At 39.8% G+C, this 17,553-nt stretch overlaps 1 protein-coding gene across 10 annotated transcripts in view; it reads left to right on the top strand.

The window, feature by feature from the left end:
- Positions 1-17,553, top strand: part of TP63 (tumor protein p63) — a 100,426-nt gene that overhangs the window by 63,110 nt on the left and 19,763 nt on the right. For 5 of the 10 annotated variants that reach the window (XM_089910689.1, XM_089910687.1, XM_089910690.1 and 2 more), the window contains 7 exons: positions 6,433-6,619; positions 8,596-8,711; positions 8,850-8,903; positions 9,753-9,862; positions 10,508-10,644; positions 12,539-12,621; positions 15,558-15,694. In XM_089910689.1, the coding sequence (XP_089766815.1) occupies positions 6,433-6,619; positions 8,596-8,711; positions 8,850-8,903; positions 9,753-9,862; positions 10,508-10,644; positions 12,539-12,621; positions 15,558-15,694 (824 nt within the window). Of the gene's footprint in view, positions 1-6,210; positions 6,317-6,432; positions 6,620-8,595; positions 8,712-8,849; positions 8,904-9,752; positions 9,863-10,507; positions 10,645-12,538; positions 12,622-15,557; positions 15,695-17,553 lie in introns of those variants that run through there. The other 5 variants (XM_022569664.2, XM_022569679.3, XM_089910691.1 and 2 more) reach the window with 4 other exon arrangements.

The following is a 17,553-nucleotide window of genomic DNA, read 5'->3' as shown; positions in this document are numbered from 1 at the left end:
CTAACAAATTTGTGCAAGATTTGCACACTGAAGACTATAAAATATTCCTGAGAGAAAGTAAACATGTTCTAATTAAATGGAGATATATACCATGTTCATGGATTAGAAGATACAATATTGCTAAGATATTAATTCTCTTCAAGATGACCTATATATTCACCACAGTCTCATCCAAAATTCTACCAGGCATTTTTGTGGGAATTGACAAATTTCTTGTAAATATTATATGGAAATTCAAAGGACCTAGAATAGCTAAAACACTTTTGGAAAAGAAGAACAAAATTGGAAGAATTAGATTACCTGATTTTAAGACTTGCTATAAAGTTAGAGTAATCTAGACAATGTGATACTGATGTATGAATAGATCAGTAGAAAAGAAGGCAGTGTCCAGATAAAGACCTGAACACATACAGTCAATTAATTTTCACAAAAGTTGCCAAGGATATTCAATAGGAGGAAAATATAATCTTTTCAACAAACTGTGCTGGAACAATTGAATATCCATTAAAAAGAAGAAGAGAAAGAGGAAGAGAAGGGAGAGAAAGAGGAGACTGAAAGCAGATATAGGACTAAATGCAGGAGCTAAGATTATAAAACTTCTACAGGAAAACATAGAAAATCCTTCTAACATTGAATTAGACCAAAATTCCTTAGGACACAAAATGCATGAGCCTTAAAGGCAAAATACTGATAATTTCTTAAAATAAACTGTTTTGGAAAAGCACAGAAGGTGGGGTAAAAAAGGCAATCTATAGCCTGGGAGAAAATATATAATTTTTTAACTTATATTACATAAAGGACTCGTATCCAGAATACATAAATAACTCTTTTCACTCAAATTATGAACACAAGCAACCCAATTAAAAAATGAAAATTTAAAAAGTATAAAAGATTTGAACAGACATTTCAGCAAAGAATAGCAAATAAGTATATAAAAATAATATAAAGTGAATATAAATATATTTATATTTTAAACTTTTCATTATATAAAATATAAATATAAACAAAGTATATATGTATATGAAAAGATACTCAAGATCATTAAACATCAGGGAGATGCTAATTTAAACCACAATGAGAACCACTACATACCTGCTAGGATGGCATTGAAATTGACAATACCAAGTGCTGGCAAGGATATGAAGCCCTCATACGCTGCTGGTGGTGATGTAAAATGGTACAACTTCTTTGTAAAACAGTTTGGAAGTTTCTTATGAAGTTAAGCATACACTTAATCAGCAATCACGCTTGCAGTACTTATCCAAGATAATGTAAACATATGTCCTAAGATTTGTATATAAATGTTCATAATGCAGTTGTCCCTCCATATCCATGGGAGATTGGTTCCAGGACCCCCAGTGAATACCAAAATCCACAGATGCTCAAGTCCCTTATATAAAATGGTGTAGCATTTACAGTTAACCCACATACATCCTCTTTTATGCTTTAAATCATCTCTAGATTTCTTATAATGCTTAATACAATGTGAATGCTAGTAAATAGTTGCTGGCATGGCAAATCCAAGTTTTGCTTTTTTGAACTTTCTGGAAAAATTTTCCTCCATATATTTTCAATCCATGCTTGGTTGAATCTGTGGATGTGGAACCCACAGGTATGGAAACCAACTGTAGTTTTATTCATAGTAAATAAAAACTGGAAATAATTGGTGACTTGATAAATAATGGAATTCCATTCAATAATAAAATAGAATGCTGATACATGCAAAAACATCAGTGAATCTCAGAAGTGTTATGCTAAGTGAGAGAATCCAGGCACATAATGTACAGTATTATTCCATTTCTATAAAAATTTAGAAAGGCAAAAGTGTAACGAGAGAAAGCAGGTACAGATTGCCTGAGAATGGGTTGGGGTGAAGATTAACTGCAGAGGGGAAAAAGGTAATTTTGATGAGGGGTGGGGACTCGGGGAAGGCTGGGGAGGGGATGGAAATAGTGTGTATCTTACTCATGATAGTGGTTACATAAGAGTGTACACGTGTCAAAAGTCACCAACATGTACGCTTAAAACTTGGTGTATTTTATAGTAAATTACACTTCAAAGCTGATTAAAGGAAAACAAAGCATACATACCCAAAAGAAGAAATTGGTCTTTAGATTTACAGAATCTCAGGTCAATGTTTGGGAGCATTTTAGAGGTCAATTTTCAAAGCCCCAGAGAGGAAGAGAGACATTAAAAGAATCCAGATGTATTCCAATTTGTGGTCTCTGCTGACTTGAATCACCAGGGTATTTTAAAATCGTGGCATAAATTAGATTCCCGTTTTTAGTGATCTTGTAGAAGCATATGGAAAATTGGTGAAGATGATAGTGGCTATTTGGTGGGGGAAGTGGGCAAGTCTAAGGAATTATGAATACGCTGTAGGCCAGGGAGACTGAATTTAGTACTGGAAAAATATTAAATGTCATCACACAACCAATTTGCAAATAATGAAGGAAATAGAGTAGCAGAAACTTGGCTTTGTCAAGAAGGAACCATGCCAGACCACTTCAGCCCCTCTGATTACTGAACAGCAGTTCTGGAAGTTTCACTGGAAGCAACAATTGGAACGTATCCTGGCCCTGGTCAGACATTTAGATTTAGTCAGTAGTAAACCCTCATCACTAAAATTGGAAAATATGGTCTACAGCCCCAGATGCAGCCCTAGCTGAAGAGTAATATCTAAATTTTCCTGGCACGGTGTGGAGAACAGAAGGAAAATATGTTTGAATTGTGGGTGATGAATGTATGGTGTGTTTGAGGCATGATGAGGTTTGCATGGGTAGAACATGGGAGTGGGAAGTGTGTGTGTTTGGGGGGTGAGGGGAGGGAATGAGAGAAAGATAAAGCCAGAATACAAAGGGCCTTCATACACCATGTGAAAGAGCAGGACCTCTTTCATGAATTCCCCAGAGCCGTAATAGAACTACTGACAGACAGCTGGTCCTAGACTCTAGGTCGGCTTCCTCCTAGTCCAGGATTTTTTCCCTTCTCTCACTTGCTGCTTCTCCCTGCACTGAAATGAGCAAACATTATTATACTGAGAAATAAATAAAGAGGAATTATTGATGGTAAGTAGATCATTTTTGAGCTCCATTTTAATGTTAGGGAAGACTGTATACCTCTTAGGTTGATTCGGCAAATAGCCACACGTTTGAGAATTAGAAAAAAATAAAAGTACAGAAATATGCACTGCAGAGCCAAGAGAATGAGAGATGAGGAGCTACTGTCCCAGGACTATGGATGATTCCTATATACTGGTTGTTAACCAGATCTTCTCTGTGACCTCAGGCAAGTCCTCTGCCTTCTTCTTATCTATAGAATGGGGATAATAATACTGATCCATTATCTGTTATCTGAAATTCAAAGAACTCTGAAAAACAAAAGTTGCTTTGGTTTTGTTTTAATCTCATAAGTTCGTGGCAAACTCAGGTGGTGGTGAAACCTGGCCTGAACATTGAGGGTTTATGGCCATTTCCTACTTAGTGTGAATCTTCATGAATTCTGAAGAAATATTAAGATTTGATTATAGGGTGGCCCACTAAATCCTCCTGGAGGTGTTTATAACATACGCTATATGAACTCTACTCCCTTTCTAAAATCTAAACAATTCTGGATTCTGAAACATCTGGCCCCAGGGGTTTCAGATAAGAGATTGTAGATCCGTAGTACCTTCCTATTAGGCTTCTGTGAAGATTAAATTTCTTACTCCAGAGCTCTGAAAATGGTGAAGTTATTATTGCATATCATTACTGAAACACAGAAATTAGATTCCCCCTCCCACCTCTTAAGGATGAGTGAAGATTTAACCTGATGAAGCCTAAGATTGTTCTTAGTACTTTTACGTTTTAGTCTGTCAAGTGTGATTTACAGTATATCAGCTATTGAAACAGAACGTTTCTCTTAACTGTCCTACTTATCCTTCTTTTCTTGCAATCTTTACATGCTTGGATGGGTGCCTTATTTGCCTTTAGGTGTTAGCTGACAAACTTTTTTTGCAATCATCTTTCCTAAGGTGCATTTTATGAAACTCATGTTTAGATTATACATCTCCTAGTTTAGTTAAAACACAAACAGATATGCTTATTTTCTGAGAGTTCTCAATAAAAATGAGTTCATAACATGCTTTAAGACGTTGTCTTTATTTGTAAAGTCATTGGTTAAAAACACTAGAGGAAAAATATCTACCTAGATTTCTTTCAGTGTTTCCCAAGTGGAATTTTTTTTCTGTGGTTGATTTATGGCATGCTTCCTATTTCTTCACGCTATATAAAACCCTTTTGCTGTGTTTAATCCTTGACCTGTGGGCATGGAGAAACAATTATGTAATACACGTCTAGTATTAAGAAAATTTTAACTGAAAATTTCATATAATGAAATGCTTGGGAGAAAAAGAAAGATTATTTAAATAAATATTATATTTCAAAAGGAAGAGGTAAAGCAATTTTTTTTGGCGGTACGCGGGCCTCTCACTGTTGTGGCCTCTCCCGTTGCGGAGCACAGGCTCCGGACGCGCAGGCTCAGTGGCCATGACTCAAGGGCCCAGCCGCTCCGCGGCATGTGGGATCCTCCCCAACCGGGGCACGAACCTGTGTCCCCTGCATCGGCAGGCGGACTCTCAACCACTGCGCCACCAGGGAAGCCCTTTTAAATGTGTTTTTCCATGGGACATTTGCCTCTATTCAGAGTTGGGTTGGAACATAGCAATAATGAATCCCTTTGCCACTCTGGCTCCTGCTCCCCAGTGTCTCTTCCCTGGAAGGATGTTGCTGCCAATTTAGGGTTGTAACTGTGTGTCTGTTTACCTTTGTTTGGGTAAGTGTTACTAGGTGCCCTGCTCTTGGCCAGCAACCCCACTACCTGGATGGTTTCACTCAACATCAGAATGAGGAGGAATGCAGTGATGAGGCATTGACCCAGAGAACAGGGTTGATAAGGTTTAAGACAGTATAAGGATTAGAATGTAGACTTTCTATACGGTTTCAGAGGTGGGAAGAGGAAACAAGGATGGAACTTTTTCTTCAAGGTGTCATGCTTTCTCCACCCTATTTTCTAATTTTACAGTCAACCAACCACTGAACTTCCTCTCCCTACAGAAGGTAGTGTGGGGAGGAAAAATTTCAGTCACTTGTGAGTGAGAGGATAATCTTTTTTGCTGTGTTGTAGTAGAGCAGTCCTTCTTTCATGAGAGCGTATGACCAAGTGGCCCCTTCCAGATCCCTCATTCTTTTAGGCTATGACCTTAGAAGATAAGTGCAGTCATTTGCGGGAAATTTTGCTTTGCAGTTTTCTAGTTGGTTGACCTCAGGTAAAATGTCTTCGCTATCTGCCAGATATGCTATCTTAAAACATCTTTTTCCATAAACCCTAATTCCTATGAGTATTATAAGGGGGGGGATTAATTATAGTCTGTTTAATAACACTCAGTACATGAGAACATTGTTTTTCCATTTAGTTTCTGGTACTCTGTAAAGCTGTTCATAGTGTTAATCATTGAGATATTTCTGAGAATCTTTCTTCATCCTAAAGAGAAGATAACAGGAAATAATGACATAAATGTGTTTTGATAAATGTGAAATAGTGTGTAGACATAGGATTTTATTTAAAGTGGAAAGAAATGATTAATTTGATCAATGAATAGAATGCCCTCGAATAAGATTGCTAGGTGTCCTGCATATAGTAGCCAACGGTGAACGTGATGCCGAAAGCTCAGCCTCTGTACACCAGTGCCAAATCAAATCTCAGATATAGGGTTTTGGGTGAAGTAGAAGAGAATAGCTTTATTGCTTTGCCAGGCAAAGGGGGGCAGAGTGGGCTCCTGCCCTCAATAACTGTGTGACCCAGCCCTGGAGGATTTGGTGAGGAGCTTTATAGTGATGGTTCAAGGGCAGAGTTGATGATAAGATTAGGGTGTGTGCAGAGGCTGCACTCCTTTAGTCTGGTCTCAGGTAGTCTGATGAGTTTTTCTGGTTGCTTTAATCTGGCCTCAGGTGGTCTTCTCTGGAATGAAGAATGCTCACTCCATTTGTTGGGGGTTTTGGTTCTGTAAGGAGCTCAAAGATATTGTTCTGTGGATCCCTTGAGGCAGAACCAAGACCTGCCCCAAGGCTGCACTATTGTTTTTTGGCTGCTCCTCATTTGTCTCTGCATCCTCTCCCTTCCCTGATTAGCAAATGTTTGAAACTTCCCTTTGGGGCTCAGGGAGGATCATGGAGGCTAGAGTCTGTTCCCTACAAACAAGGAATGGGGCACCTGGAAAGGCTTCTCTACCCAGGAGCCCCACAGGGTCCTGCTCGGTTTCATACAGGCAGCTATAAAGGTATGTGTTTACAGAAAGTAGATACATGTTCCTTGTTCTGATTTTGAACAGGTATTTTGAACAGTATCTCCTATTGTTTCTTTTCTTTCCTCCACCATTGGCCCATCTCTAAGCAGTATTCCACTGAACTGAAGAAACTGTACTGCCAGATTGCAAAGACATGCCCCATCCAGATCAAGGTGATGACCCCACCTCCTCAGGGCGCTGTCATCCGTGCCATGCCTGTCTACAAGAAGGCCGAGCATGTCACTGAAGTGGTGAAAAGGTGCCCCAACCATGAGCTGAGCCGTGAATTCAACGAGGGTAAGGAGAATGGGGATCTGTGGCCGTTCAACTAAGTTCCTTGAAATGGAGCTCCTGTGGAGACTTTTGTTTGGTGCCCACTTACCTGGTTCCAACCTCTGCTGGCTGATGGCAGCTCAGGCTACCTTTTTGGCTGACAAGACTGTCTGAGAATAATGATGAGTAAATTTCAGGCTTTCACAATGATTGAACTGTTTATTTTAATATTGGTAATTGCTCAGTGACCTAGACTTGCCTCTCTACTCCCTACTACTGCTTCCTTCTTCTTTTTTTTTTTTTTTTTTAATGGGAGGGTTTAAGGAGAACATGTGGCCCCTGGTCTGTTGGGCCCTGGCTAGGGGCTTCAGTGCCTCTCCCAGGGTGATTGTCAAGGCCAGACCAATTAGGGTCTAGAAGGGAAAGAGATAGGAGCATAAAAGATGAGAAATATTTAAAAAAAAAAATAGAAGAAGGAAGTAGGAACTAAGAAAAAGAAATGAAGACAAATAATGGATAAGAAGAGTTAATAGAAGATCTAGAACGTGAGCTGGGGACGGGAAACAGTAAAGTGAAGGACTGGGAGTCAAACAGCAGGTATCTTGGGGCTACCTTTAAGTGCTGTATCCATAGGTAAGTTAGGCCCCAGCCTCTGAGCCTCAGATCCAGTAATAGTTTTACAGAAGAGGTCATTATTTCCAAGGGTCCCCTTACATCTGCTGTTCTAAAGTTCTTTGAAGGCAGGCTAAGTCAAGAAGACAGAAAAATAGAAAAGAAGGACAGAAGAAAGCAAAAAGATTCATCAAAGAGTGATGAGGGTGCAGGAGGGTTGGGAGTTAGGATACTTTTTATAGAAATTATATGAAAAATAGAAAGATTGGTAGGTAGCCAGAATGTGTATATGTGGAGAACATAATAGATGCTAGAGAAAAAAGTAATGGAGAAAGAAAATAGACATTTAAAAAGAGAAAGTTAAAATCCTCCCAGCTTAATACAACTATTTTTTACAGATTAATTTCTAGTCCTTGTTTATATGATCTCATTATCCATACCTTTGCATCTTGCTTTTCACTTAACAATATGCTATAAAGGTTATTCCCTAGGCTTCATTATAGGTTTCCATAATTGCCCTCCATCCCTCAAGGTGACATAACCATTTCTTATTTTTCTTTTCTCACTGTTTGACATAATAGTTGTTTTTAGTTTTTGCCATAATAGATGATGCTTCAGAGAGCAGAGAGCATCTTGATACACTTAGCTTTTTACTTGTATTGAATATCCGATTTGTAGAATGAGAATGTGCAGCCAAAGGTTAAAAAACACTTTCACGTCATTAACTCTTGGAGCAGCTTCTTTCTTTTCGAGTTCCACCAGGTATCACATTTTGTGAAACTTTGCCTATACTCTTTTAAAACTTGCTTGCCTTTTCTTACCCTCTAACCTGGGGCTCTTGCAGTGCAATAAAAACAGTAAGTTTCCCAGCTTTATGACCAAAGTAAGATGGAGACTTCATGATGAAAAGAAGAATAGGCAAATTGAAAGTTATATCCTTGCCATCCGTAGCTTCCTATTTAGTGTTTTTAATGGTCAATTTGGGGGCAGTATTTTCTCTCAAGCTAATATATTTTTTTAATTAACTTTGCTCCTTTTTCTTCCATTTTCCAGAGAAGCTAGAAAAATCACCTGTATGGATCAGGTCAGAGGTGTAGTCATAGAGTTCTCTACCGCTTGAATTGTTTACCTTGAGCATCAGAAACATGGGACTGTTCCCTTAAATACAGATGAACATTCCTGTCCTTTCTGTGGCTCTATGGGTGGTGATACTTTCATGTGTTAGATCTCTGGCAACAGGATCGATTCCTCTTTTCAAGGATGTATATTGCCTCTATTACACAAGCCATTTCTTTGGCCACCAACGTTCTGTCCATACAGTTTCGTTTTGTTTTCTTTGTTTTGAGAGTGAAGAACTAAGAATTTTTTTTTCTTTCTCCGTTCTGCAGGACAGATCGCCCCTCCTAGTCATTTGATTCGAGTAGAAGGGAACAGCCATGCCCAGTACGTAGAAGACCCCATCACAGGAAGACAGAGTGTGCTTGTACCTTATGAGCCACCTCAGGTAAACAGATAAGGATCGGGCAAACTTGAGATTATTAGTTTTGGTGATAAGGGGGTGTTTCAAGCATCAATTTCTATTTTAGTCCTTGTTATAAAACAACTAACCTTTTTGTGTTTCTTCTCTCCCTCTTCTCCACAGGCCACTTCTCTATCCCCCTTCAAAACTCCTAAATTTGTGCTAAATTTGTACTTGGTAATGTGGCTCTGTGCCCATGTTCCCATCTTAAAGGCAGACAATAATTGAATCTACAGTTGAGTTTATACGTGGCATTATTATCCAGAGATCTTAACTGGCAATTCAGCTAGTAGTGGATGTACACGAGTACTGGATACAAGTATTTTTACAATGGCCTGAAAATGGGAGACCCTAAGATGGAACTCTTAGCTGAAGTTTGAACGTACAGGTTCGCAGGTTAGAAAAGCAGAGTGGTGTGGCAGAAAGAGCACTGGGGTAGTGACAACAGAGACTCTTCGTTTGCTGACTCACTCTGTGGACCTTTAGCTCATAACTCTCCATCTCTGGGCTTCAGATTGCCTCACCCATAGATTCATATTCTGGACTAGATGATTTAATTCTGAGGACCTTTTAAGCTCCAGAGTGTACTTTATAGAAGTGTACATTCACATATATGTTGTACTGTTTTTTATCCACCTCAGGGAAATATCCCTGGAGCATTACTGCTATAGTTAGTAATTTTTTCATCTCTCTCTTTTCGTATATGTGATGAACCCTATTTGAATTAGGTGATATGATCAGCTTGCAAATGAATATGTAGGGTCAAAGATGGTTATTTTTTAAAAGCCTATCTCACCTTGGGTAGGGTCCAATGTTACAGATATTAGCTTTAAGCGTCCCAAGATCCAAGGCAAAGAAGAAGCTACTGTGGATTTTACTGTTTGCCTTTGTAGAAGAAGGCATATCGCTTCCTCAGAAGTGGAGTTGTTTAAATAAGTGAGAACTAAGAAGGAAGAACTGAGAAGAGAGAACGTCAGTTCAAACCATGGTTAACACCGACTGTTTTTTCCCCCTCTCCGTGTTAAGGTTGGCACTGAATTCACGACAGTCTTGTACAATTTCATGTGTAACAGCAGTTGTGTTGGAGGGATGAACCGCCGTCCAATTTTAATCATCGTTACTCTGGAAACCAGAGAGTAAGTGGCATTTGCAGAATTGTCATTCTATAGAAACTCTGGGCAGAGGGCAAAGTGAAATTGTGTTTGCTTTATCATTACCTTTGCATGTGCGGCAGAGAGCTACCCTTGATTTTGTCCTTTGTGCTTTAAATCCTTGCTGCAAACACTTACATAAAAGATCTAAGAAAGTGGAGACAGAACGGGGTGGGTAAAGGTAGAAGAGAAAAAAAAAAGAATTGCGAAGGTGTTCAAGTCGCTTCATACCTGAATTCTTGACATTTGACTGGAATAGTTTCTGATTAGACAGTGTTTGTTTTCATGTGGCCCCTAAGGCATTTAACAGTTTCTTTGAATAAGTCTGAGCTGCCTATGGGGATTTTATCTGGAGACATCCACTGGCTTAACTCAAGTTTCCTTCAAAATATGTAGCTAAATACAGCTGTTCAGCTAATGGCTTGGAGGTTCTTTGCAGAACAAATGGATGCTATTTACTAATATTGCTCATGGCGTGTAAGCACTTTTGTGTTCTGCCAGATGCTTTGGGGCCCATCCTCAAAGCAGCCATAGGGGAGCTGGTAGTGGTGGTGCACTGGTGATGGCCAGCAGGGGTCTTTTCAAATTCTTTTAATTTAACCCTTTCTTCTCCTCTTCTCTAATTCCTAGTGGGCAAGTCCTGGGCCGCCGCTGTTTTGAGGCCCGGATCTGTGCTTGCCCAGGGAGAGATAGGAAGGCAGATGAAGACAGTATCAGAAAGCAGCAAGTCTCGGACAGCACAAAGAACGGTGATGGTACGAAGCGCCGTAAGTAGCTGTAGTGGCCAAATGGGGTAGGGTTAAGTCTTCTCCAGAGAGGGGGGCTGGGGGGTGATCTTTGAGAAGCTGCAGAATAAGACCTAAGGGCTTTAGAGGCAAGTATGACCCAGGGCCCCAGAGCTGATGGGAGCAGCTCTCGCTGAAATGGACTCCAGGTGTACACTATAGCTTTTCAAAAGCAAATCATCACGGTGAGGATTTCTTAGTCAGCAACGCTCCAAATATGACTGCCAAACCAGTAACGTCAGCATCACCTGGAAACTGGGTAGAAATGCAAATTCTTAGTTCCCAGACTTGCTGAATCAGAAATTCTGGGTGTGAGATCCAGGAACCTATGTTGTGTAAGACCTGCAGGTGATTCTGTTGCCAATTAAAGTTTGAGAAGCAGTATCTTAGCCTACTGGTATCCATTTACTTTTCTATTGTTGAGCGTGAGGGTTGAAAATGCCACCTGCCTTCCTCATGAGTCTGGGGGAATAGTGAGATTTAAGAACACATTTTATAAAGCACAGTCTGGGAAATATGCAGATCTGGGTTTCATTGAATCTTGATGTGTAGGACCCACTTGGGGCTTTAGTTACATCATTTATAGTGAGGCTAATGATTTAGGTCAGTTGTTTCCCAACTGGTCTTTTTAAGCAGTAAAAGCTTTTATTAAAGAAATGTTTCAAAGAATGCAAAATGCAAAGCAGAGCTGCTGTAGCTGAAGAAGCGGGAGTCGGGGTGGGCTGTGGTCTCATGCTCCACTCACACCACCTCTTGCCCATGAGGTACACGTCCCCAGAGGCCTTCAGGTAACAGAGGTTCTTCAGGTAACAAGCGTTTGAAAACCATTGACCCACACGAGCTACTAAAGCGTGACACATAATTCTAGAAGGTGTCTTGCATAAGCCTGATATCACTACAGCAAGTATTGTAAAGAACATCACACCATGAATTGTATCATGAAAAAGGTTTTAGTCTTTTTACTGATTATTCTGCAGAAGAAATAAAAATTTTTGTCGCATTTTACAGGACAACAGTGTTATAACAACTGACCTCCATTAACTTCTGGCTGTTCAGTGTGATTTGCTTTTCCAGTTAGTCTCCTTTTCTCCTCAAAAAATTATATGTATAGGATTTATATTATATATACCATATCAATAGTACATATAATATCCATAATTATATCTCCACCCTTATTTTCCTCTTGGGTCTGTCTGTTGGCCTAGCTCCATACACTTCCCTGAGCACCTCAGTTACCAACAAATCAGTAATTTTCAGTAAGAACGATTATTTGAACTCTGGTAGGAGAATCCTCTCTATACCCTGGATCCTGGGTGTAGTTTCTACCTTGTGGAAACCTTAGGGATTTATGAGATTAATTCACTCATTTTACCAAAGAGAAGACTGAGGTCCTGGAAGGAGAGACTGCTTATCAGAAGTTATGCAATGTACATACTGACATCGGAAGGGTAAACTCACAAGGCTGAATGCACTGGCAAGACAACCTCTATAGCATGCATTTACCTCCTTGGAAGATAAATGACCTGAAAAATAAAACACAAAACCAATGTATCTTCCTTTCCTGAACAGCTGTTCACAGACCCATGCCAGGAAGACACAAGGATTCCTGTAGCACTACTTAAGCCAGAGGCCATTTCCCAGCCTCCCCGACCTCCCCCGGGGTTTTCTTTCATTTGTTTTCCCTCACCTTCCCTCCTCCCCGCTTCATTATTGCTAGGTTTACACCTAAGGTAAAAGCAATCATCACCAATTACTGGCTGCTTAGAACTAGAAATTCTAATCTCATAAGTGTTGCTCGTGCTGCTGTCTGTGTAATAAATGTATTTATTGCTTCAGAAATGTTCCCAGGATGAAACTTGCATTTTTCCTCCACCAGCTTTTCGTCAAAATACACATGGCATCCAGATGACATCCATCAAGAAACGAAGATCCCCAGATGATGAACTGCTATACTTACCAGTGAGTCTCCCTTGGGTATTCATGATCGCTTCATTTTCACCTTCTTTGAATGAGCTTTTACTCTGGGGTCATCTTTCGATTATCTGTGACAATGAGAAGAGGGTGATGGAGACTAGTGAGATAAAACAGAGAATTTATTTTTTGCAAAATTAGGAAATTACTCCTTCCCTCTACAGTTCTGGAACATATTAACAGTGTGGGCTCTTCTACTTACGGCTCACCCAGTCAAAGCTACCTTCCTAATAAAAATTTTCTTATGCCAATATTTAAAATTAATTTGTACTTCATTATTTAAGAGGGATAAGATGATTTTAGACAGCATGGTCATACCAATTTAGGACTAAAATTTTGTCAGAAGGCATTCACAAAGTCGATAATACATAGTGAATTGCCTGGGATTTCTCTTAGGGAGTGCTATAAAGAAATCCAAGTCAGGCAGACTCTTCAATTATATGGGAATGGCCAGAGACTTGGCCCAGTTATTGTGCAGGAGGGTTTTTCATTCCTACAAGGAATATAAGCCCTCTCAAGGTCACCAAGGTGCCCCTTTTTAGGCTATGGTTGTAGTTCATCGAATTCTTAATTACCTTAGGTCTTTGCTATCTAGAGTGGTAGCAGAGTTTGGGTAACCAGTATATCTCTTGATGCCATCTACACTGACTTGCGACACAGACAAGCTAGGCCAGGAGATCTGACTGGGATTAACACTAAGCCACAGGTTTGGGTGTGCCGTGCTTGCTGCCCTTCCTTCTTCGGGCCCTGAAGGTCGGGTAAGGGAATTAGACTGCTTGCTGGCAGAATAATTAGACAGTGAGTTAGCTAAGATTCTCAGTGTCTTGTTTCTCAGGCTACATATGGAAACTGACATATGGACTCTAAGTTAAACATTTTCCTGCTATACTAGATATTCCAAAAGACCTAGTATGTTTTCAGCTGATGAGATAGAAACCACTGGAAGAGCTGTTTTTCTCATGAAAGTTCAGTTTGTACTAATGGAGGAGATACCCTGTATTCTTTTACATCTTAGTGAAGAATTAGCCAAACTGAAATGTGTAAAGAAAAAAAAAAACTCTTAATTTACCATGAATTTGGTTGGTATTTGTTGAGTGGCAGTAATGCGAGACCCTGAGCACTTAGAGATCGGTAGGATACAATTCTTACCTTCCAAGATCTTGCGTTCTAGTGAGGAGACAAATAGGCATAATGCAATGAAATCAGTGCTTCAGCAAAGCTAGGCATGACACTGTGGGAGCACATAGGAAGGATGGAAGAATCAGCCTAAAAGACTGAGGTCAGGAAAAGCTTCTCAAAGAGCATGATCCCAGAGCTGGGATTAGTAGGAGTTAACCCAACAAAAGGCAGAGAAAATCTTTCCATTTCTGAATTCTGACAAACTCTGCCACTCATGCTCAGGGAGGAGACAGGTGATGTGCTAGGGTGCACAGGGTAAACAGACACTCACTCTCGGGGTCAGGCAAGTGCCCTTTGTCCTCCACTTGCCTGTCTCTAGTCCTGGTCCTGCTCAGACATTTTTGTTTGTTTGTTTGTTGACTGGGATTCCTTTTTTTTTTAACATTTTTATTGGAGTCTAATTGCTTTACAATGGTGTGTTAATTTCTGCTTTATAACAAAGTGAATCAGTTATACATATACATATGTTCCCATATCTCTTCCCTCTTGCGTCTCCCTCCCTCCCACCCTCCCTATCCCAGCCCTCTAGGTGGTCACAAAGCACCGAGCTGATCTCCCTGTGCTATGTGGCTGCTTCCCACTATCTATCTACCTTACGTTTGGTAGTGTATATATGTCCATGCCACTCTCTCACTTTGTCCCAGCTTACCCTTCCCCCTCCCCATGTCCTCAGGTCCATTCTCTACATCTGTGTCTTTATTCCTGTCCTGCCCCTAGGTTCTTCAGAACCTTTTTTTTTTTTTTTAAGATCCCATATATATGTGTTAGCATACGGTATTTGTTTTTCTCTTTCTGACTTACGTCACTCTGTATGACAGACTCTAGGTCCATCTACCTCACTACAAATAACTCAATTTCATTTCTTTTTATGGCTGAGTGATATTCCGTTGTATATATGTGCCACATCTTCTTTATTCATCTGTCGATGGACACTTAGGTTGCTTCCATGTCCTGGCTATTGCAAATAGCTGCTCAGACTTTTTAAAGCTTTTAAGAGACTCTCTTAAAGAAGGAAGCACATTTTACCTCCACTGAAAACTTGTGTTCTTCTAGGGGTAATTACAGTTAGTTCTAGTTATTTGTGGTACTTATGCTTTATAAAGTCACTGTGAACACTGTACTAGCAAATACTGAATCATTGCTCCTAGAGGAAATACAGGATTAGGTTCCTGTGAGCCTCTGGTCATGTTTTTAGTAACTGATCAATGCATTACCTTGTTTCATGTGTGTTTCTTATTTAATATATGCTGTTGATTCATTAACATTGAACTCACTGCCCATAGCACTATAACTCATGGCTGATCTAAGCTTATCTAACACATATTTTCTCCATAAGGCACATCACAGCCTTCTTTGCACTTAGGAACATGAGATAGCATGGCAGCTGCCCTGGGGAACTATTTTAAATGGAAAAATCACCCACAAAAAGTGAAAAATGTGGCCCTAACTAGACCATGAGAAGGACACCTGTTTCTAGCATGAGAGCTGAAACAAAAAGGCGGAGCATCACTTTCTTCCCCCTCAGCTGGGAACTTGCACAATGGTTGAATCAGCTTTTCATCACTCTGCACATGTCTGTGGATGACTGCAAAGCCTGCCAGTGTTGTTTTTCCTCTTACAGATAAACGTTAACAAGTAGGCGAATTCGTCCATGCAGAATCCACGAATAATGAGCATTGACTGTACTTCTGATAGTTCTACAGCTCTTCATTTTTTCTTCACTTTTCTTCTGCCCTTTGACATAGGTGAGGGGCCGTGAGACTTACGAAATGCTGCTGAAGATCAAAGAATCCCTGGAACTCATGCAGTACCTTCCTCAGCACACGATTGAAACATACAGGCAGCAGCAGCAACAGCAACACCAGCATTTACTTCAGAAACAGTGAGTGTGTCCCTGTGTCATTTTAGGAGATGTGAGTAAGATGACTGTTTATTCAGGTCAGCAACAGGGTGACGGTTGGGTGATGTAGAAGATGAGGTTGTGAGCAGAATATGGTAGGTTCAGATGGGCTGGTGTGGGACACCTTTTTTCACTTCAACAATCTTCTGTGTTTCTTATAACCTTCCCTTTGAGAAGTTCCACCTATATTTTGAAATTGAATACAAACCATTTCAAGTGAATTACAAAAAAGACTCACACTAACAGAATTAGTTCTCTTCTCTATGCCTCTGATCCAAGCACATCTATCAATAGTAGAACTTTGAGTACACACTCTATTCTAGTAATAATGTGTCTGTTTAAAAACATGTACTCTTCCTCATCTCAATAGACTATCTTGTCCCTCTCCTGGGCTGCACACAATCCACTTTTGGGAAAACTGTTATAGAGACAGCACATAGGTTTTACTATAAGTGTCTTGAGTGCTGTGTTGAGGATTCAGAGTCCCAGTGCATGCTCATTTAGCAAACATCTGGATGCAGAAGGGCAAAGTGGCATCATATTGCCGTGTTTTAACATCCCCATTCTAGGTCTTCTTCCAGCGATACATGTTTACATCAATGAGGCCAGATTTTGCAACCATATTAGAATATACATACAACCTATTTACATGTCAATTTTTACCTAGGTTGTTGGATCTTTGATTATGTTAATTGTTTTATGACTAACCTGAATAAAATAGCTCTTATAAAAGGAAGAGACTCCACTTATACTTACCCTTCTGTGGTTAAGAATAATCACTTGTTAGCTTAAAAACTATTGTGTCTGTACTGGAAGTATTGCCAGAGTCTCTGCAGATAGATGTAAACTATAGACATTTGGGGCTCATTTTAGTAATTCAAGCATTTGACTTTATTCTTCAGGCAAAAAAAAACAAACCCAAACCATCTTGCCGAAGTCAAAGATTGTCTTTTACAATAGAAATGTAAATGAGCAATAAATAGTGGATCTTTTCTCACATATTATTAGCTACTCTAGAGAGATACCTATGGAAAGTGTAATAAAAAGAGATTGCTTTTCTTTTTTAAATCAAAATAAATGTAGGTGAGAAGGTTGGACTGCATTTCTGATAGTCAGAAGGCATCCTCTGAGCCCATACCTACTGACTGTGAGGTATGGGGTGGGCAGCAGGGGAATAGAAAATAAGTATGCTCTCTCTTTAAAGGACTTCAGGCTCTTTGAGCATTTAAGACCTTTTTTGCCTGGAAGAGATCTCACCATTCACTTCTGGCACGAAAGTTTGCAAGTCATAAATATAAGGTTTTAGAGTAAGGCTGACTGGAAAGTTGAATCAGGCGGTTCCTTGGGGACACAGGGTACTCCAAAGGAGAATTAGAATTCAAGGTTACAGAATTCCCATTGCCAATCCTATATAGTCTTTAGGATATCAGATAGAAATATATATTAATACATTCAAGTGCAAAACTGATTTAGTTCCTATAAACTCATAAAAGAGGAATCAAAGAAATAGACTTGTAGCATCAATTACAAACCCAAAGGGGATAAATGCCTTCTCCAAGATATGCATGTCACGCTATTAAGACATACTCTCAGATCGTCACCAGTTCACTCTGGAAATGTTTGGCTTAGCGAAAATGACCTCAGAAGAGCTACTCCATAGCAGATCATGCTGAACTCGTTGCTCCGTGATTTCCTGCCTTTTTTTTTTAACAGGAAAAGTTCTGTCAGTATTAAATGGTGTGGTTTGAAAGGTCTGACCCTCTAGCACAGGGGTTGGCAAACTTTTTTTTCTGTAAAGCACCAGTAGTAAATATCTTAGGCTTTCTGGTCCATATATATGG

Source organism: Delphinapterus leucas, chromosome 4, assembly GCF_059928025.1.
Source record: "Delphinapterus leucas isolate spDelLeu-1000000601 "Yukka" chromosome 4, BTC_Dleu_Yukka2, whole genome shotgun sequence".
NCBI classification, from domain to species: domain Eukaryota; kingdom Metazoa; phylum Chordata; class Mammalia; order Artiodactyla; family Monodontidae; genus Delphinapterus; species Delphinapterus leucas.
The sequence above is the reverse complement of the archived record's forward strand: the minus strand, read 5'-3'. Positions and strand labels throughout refer to the sequence as shown.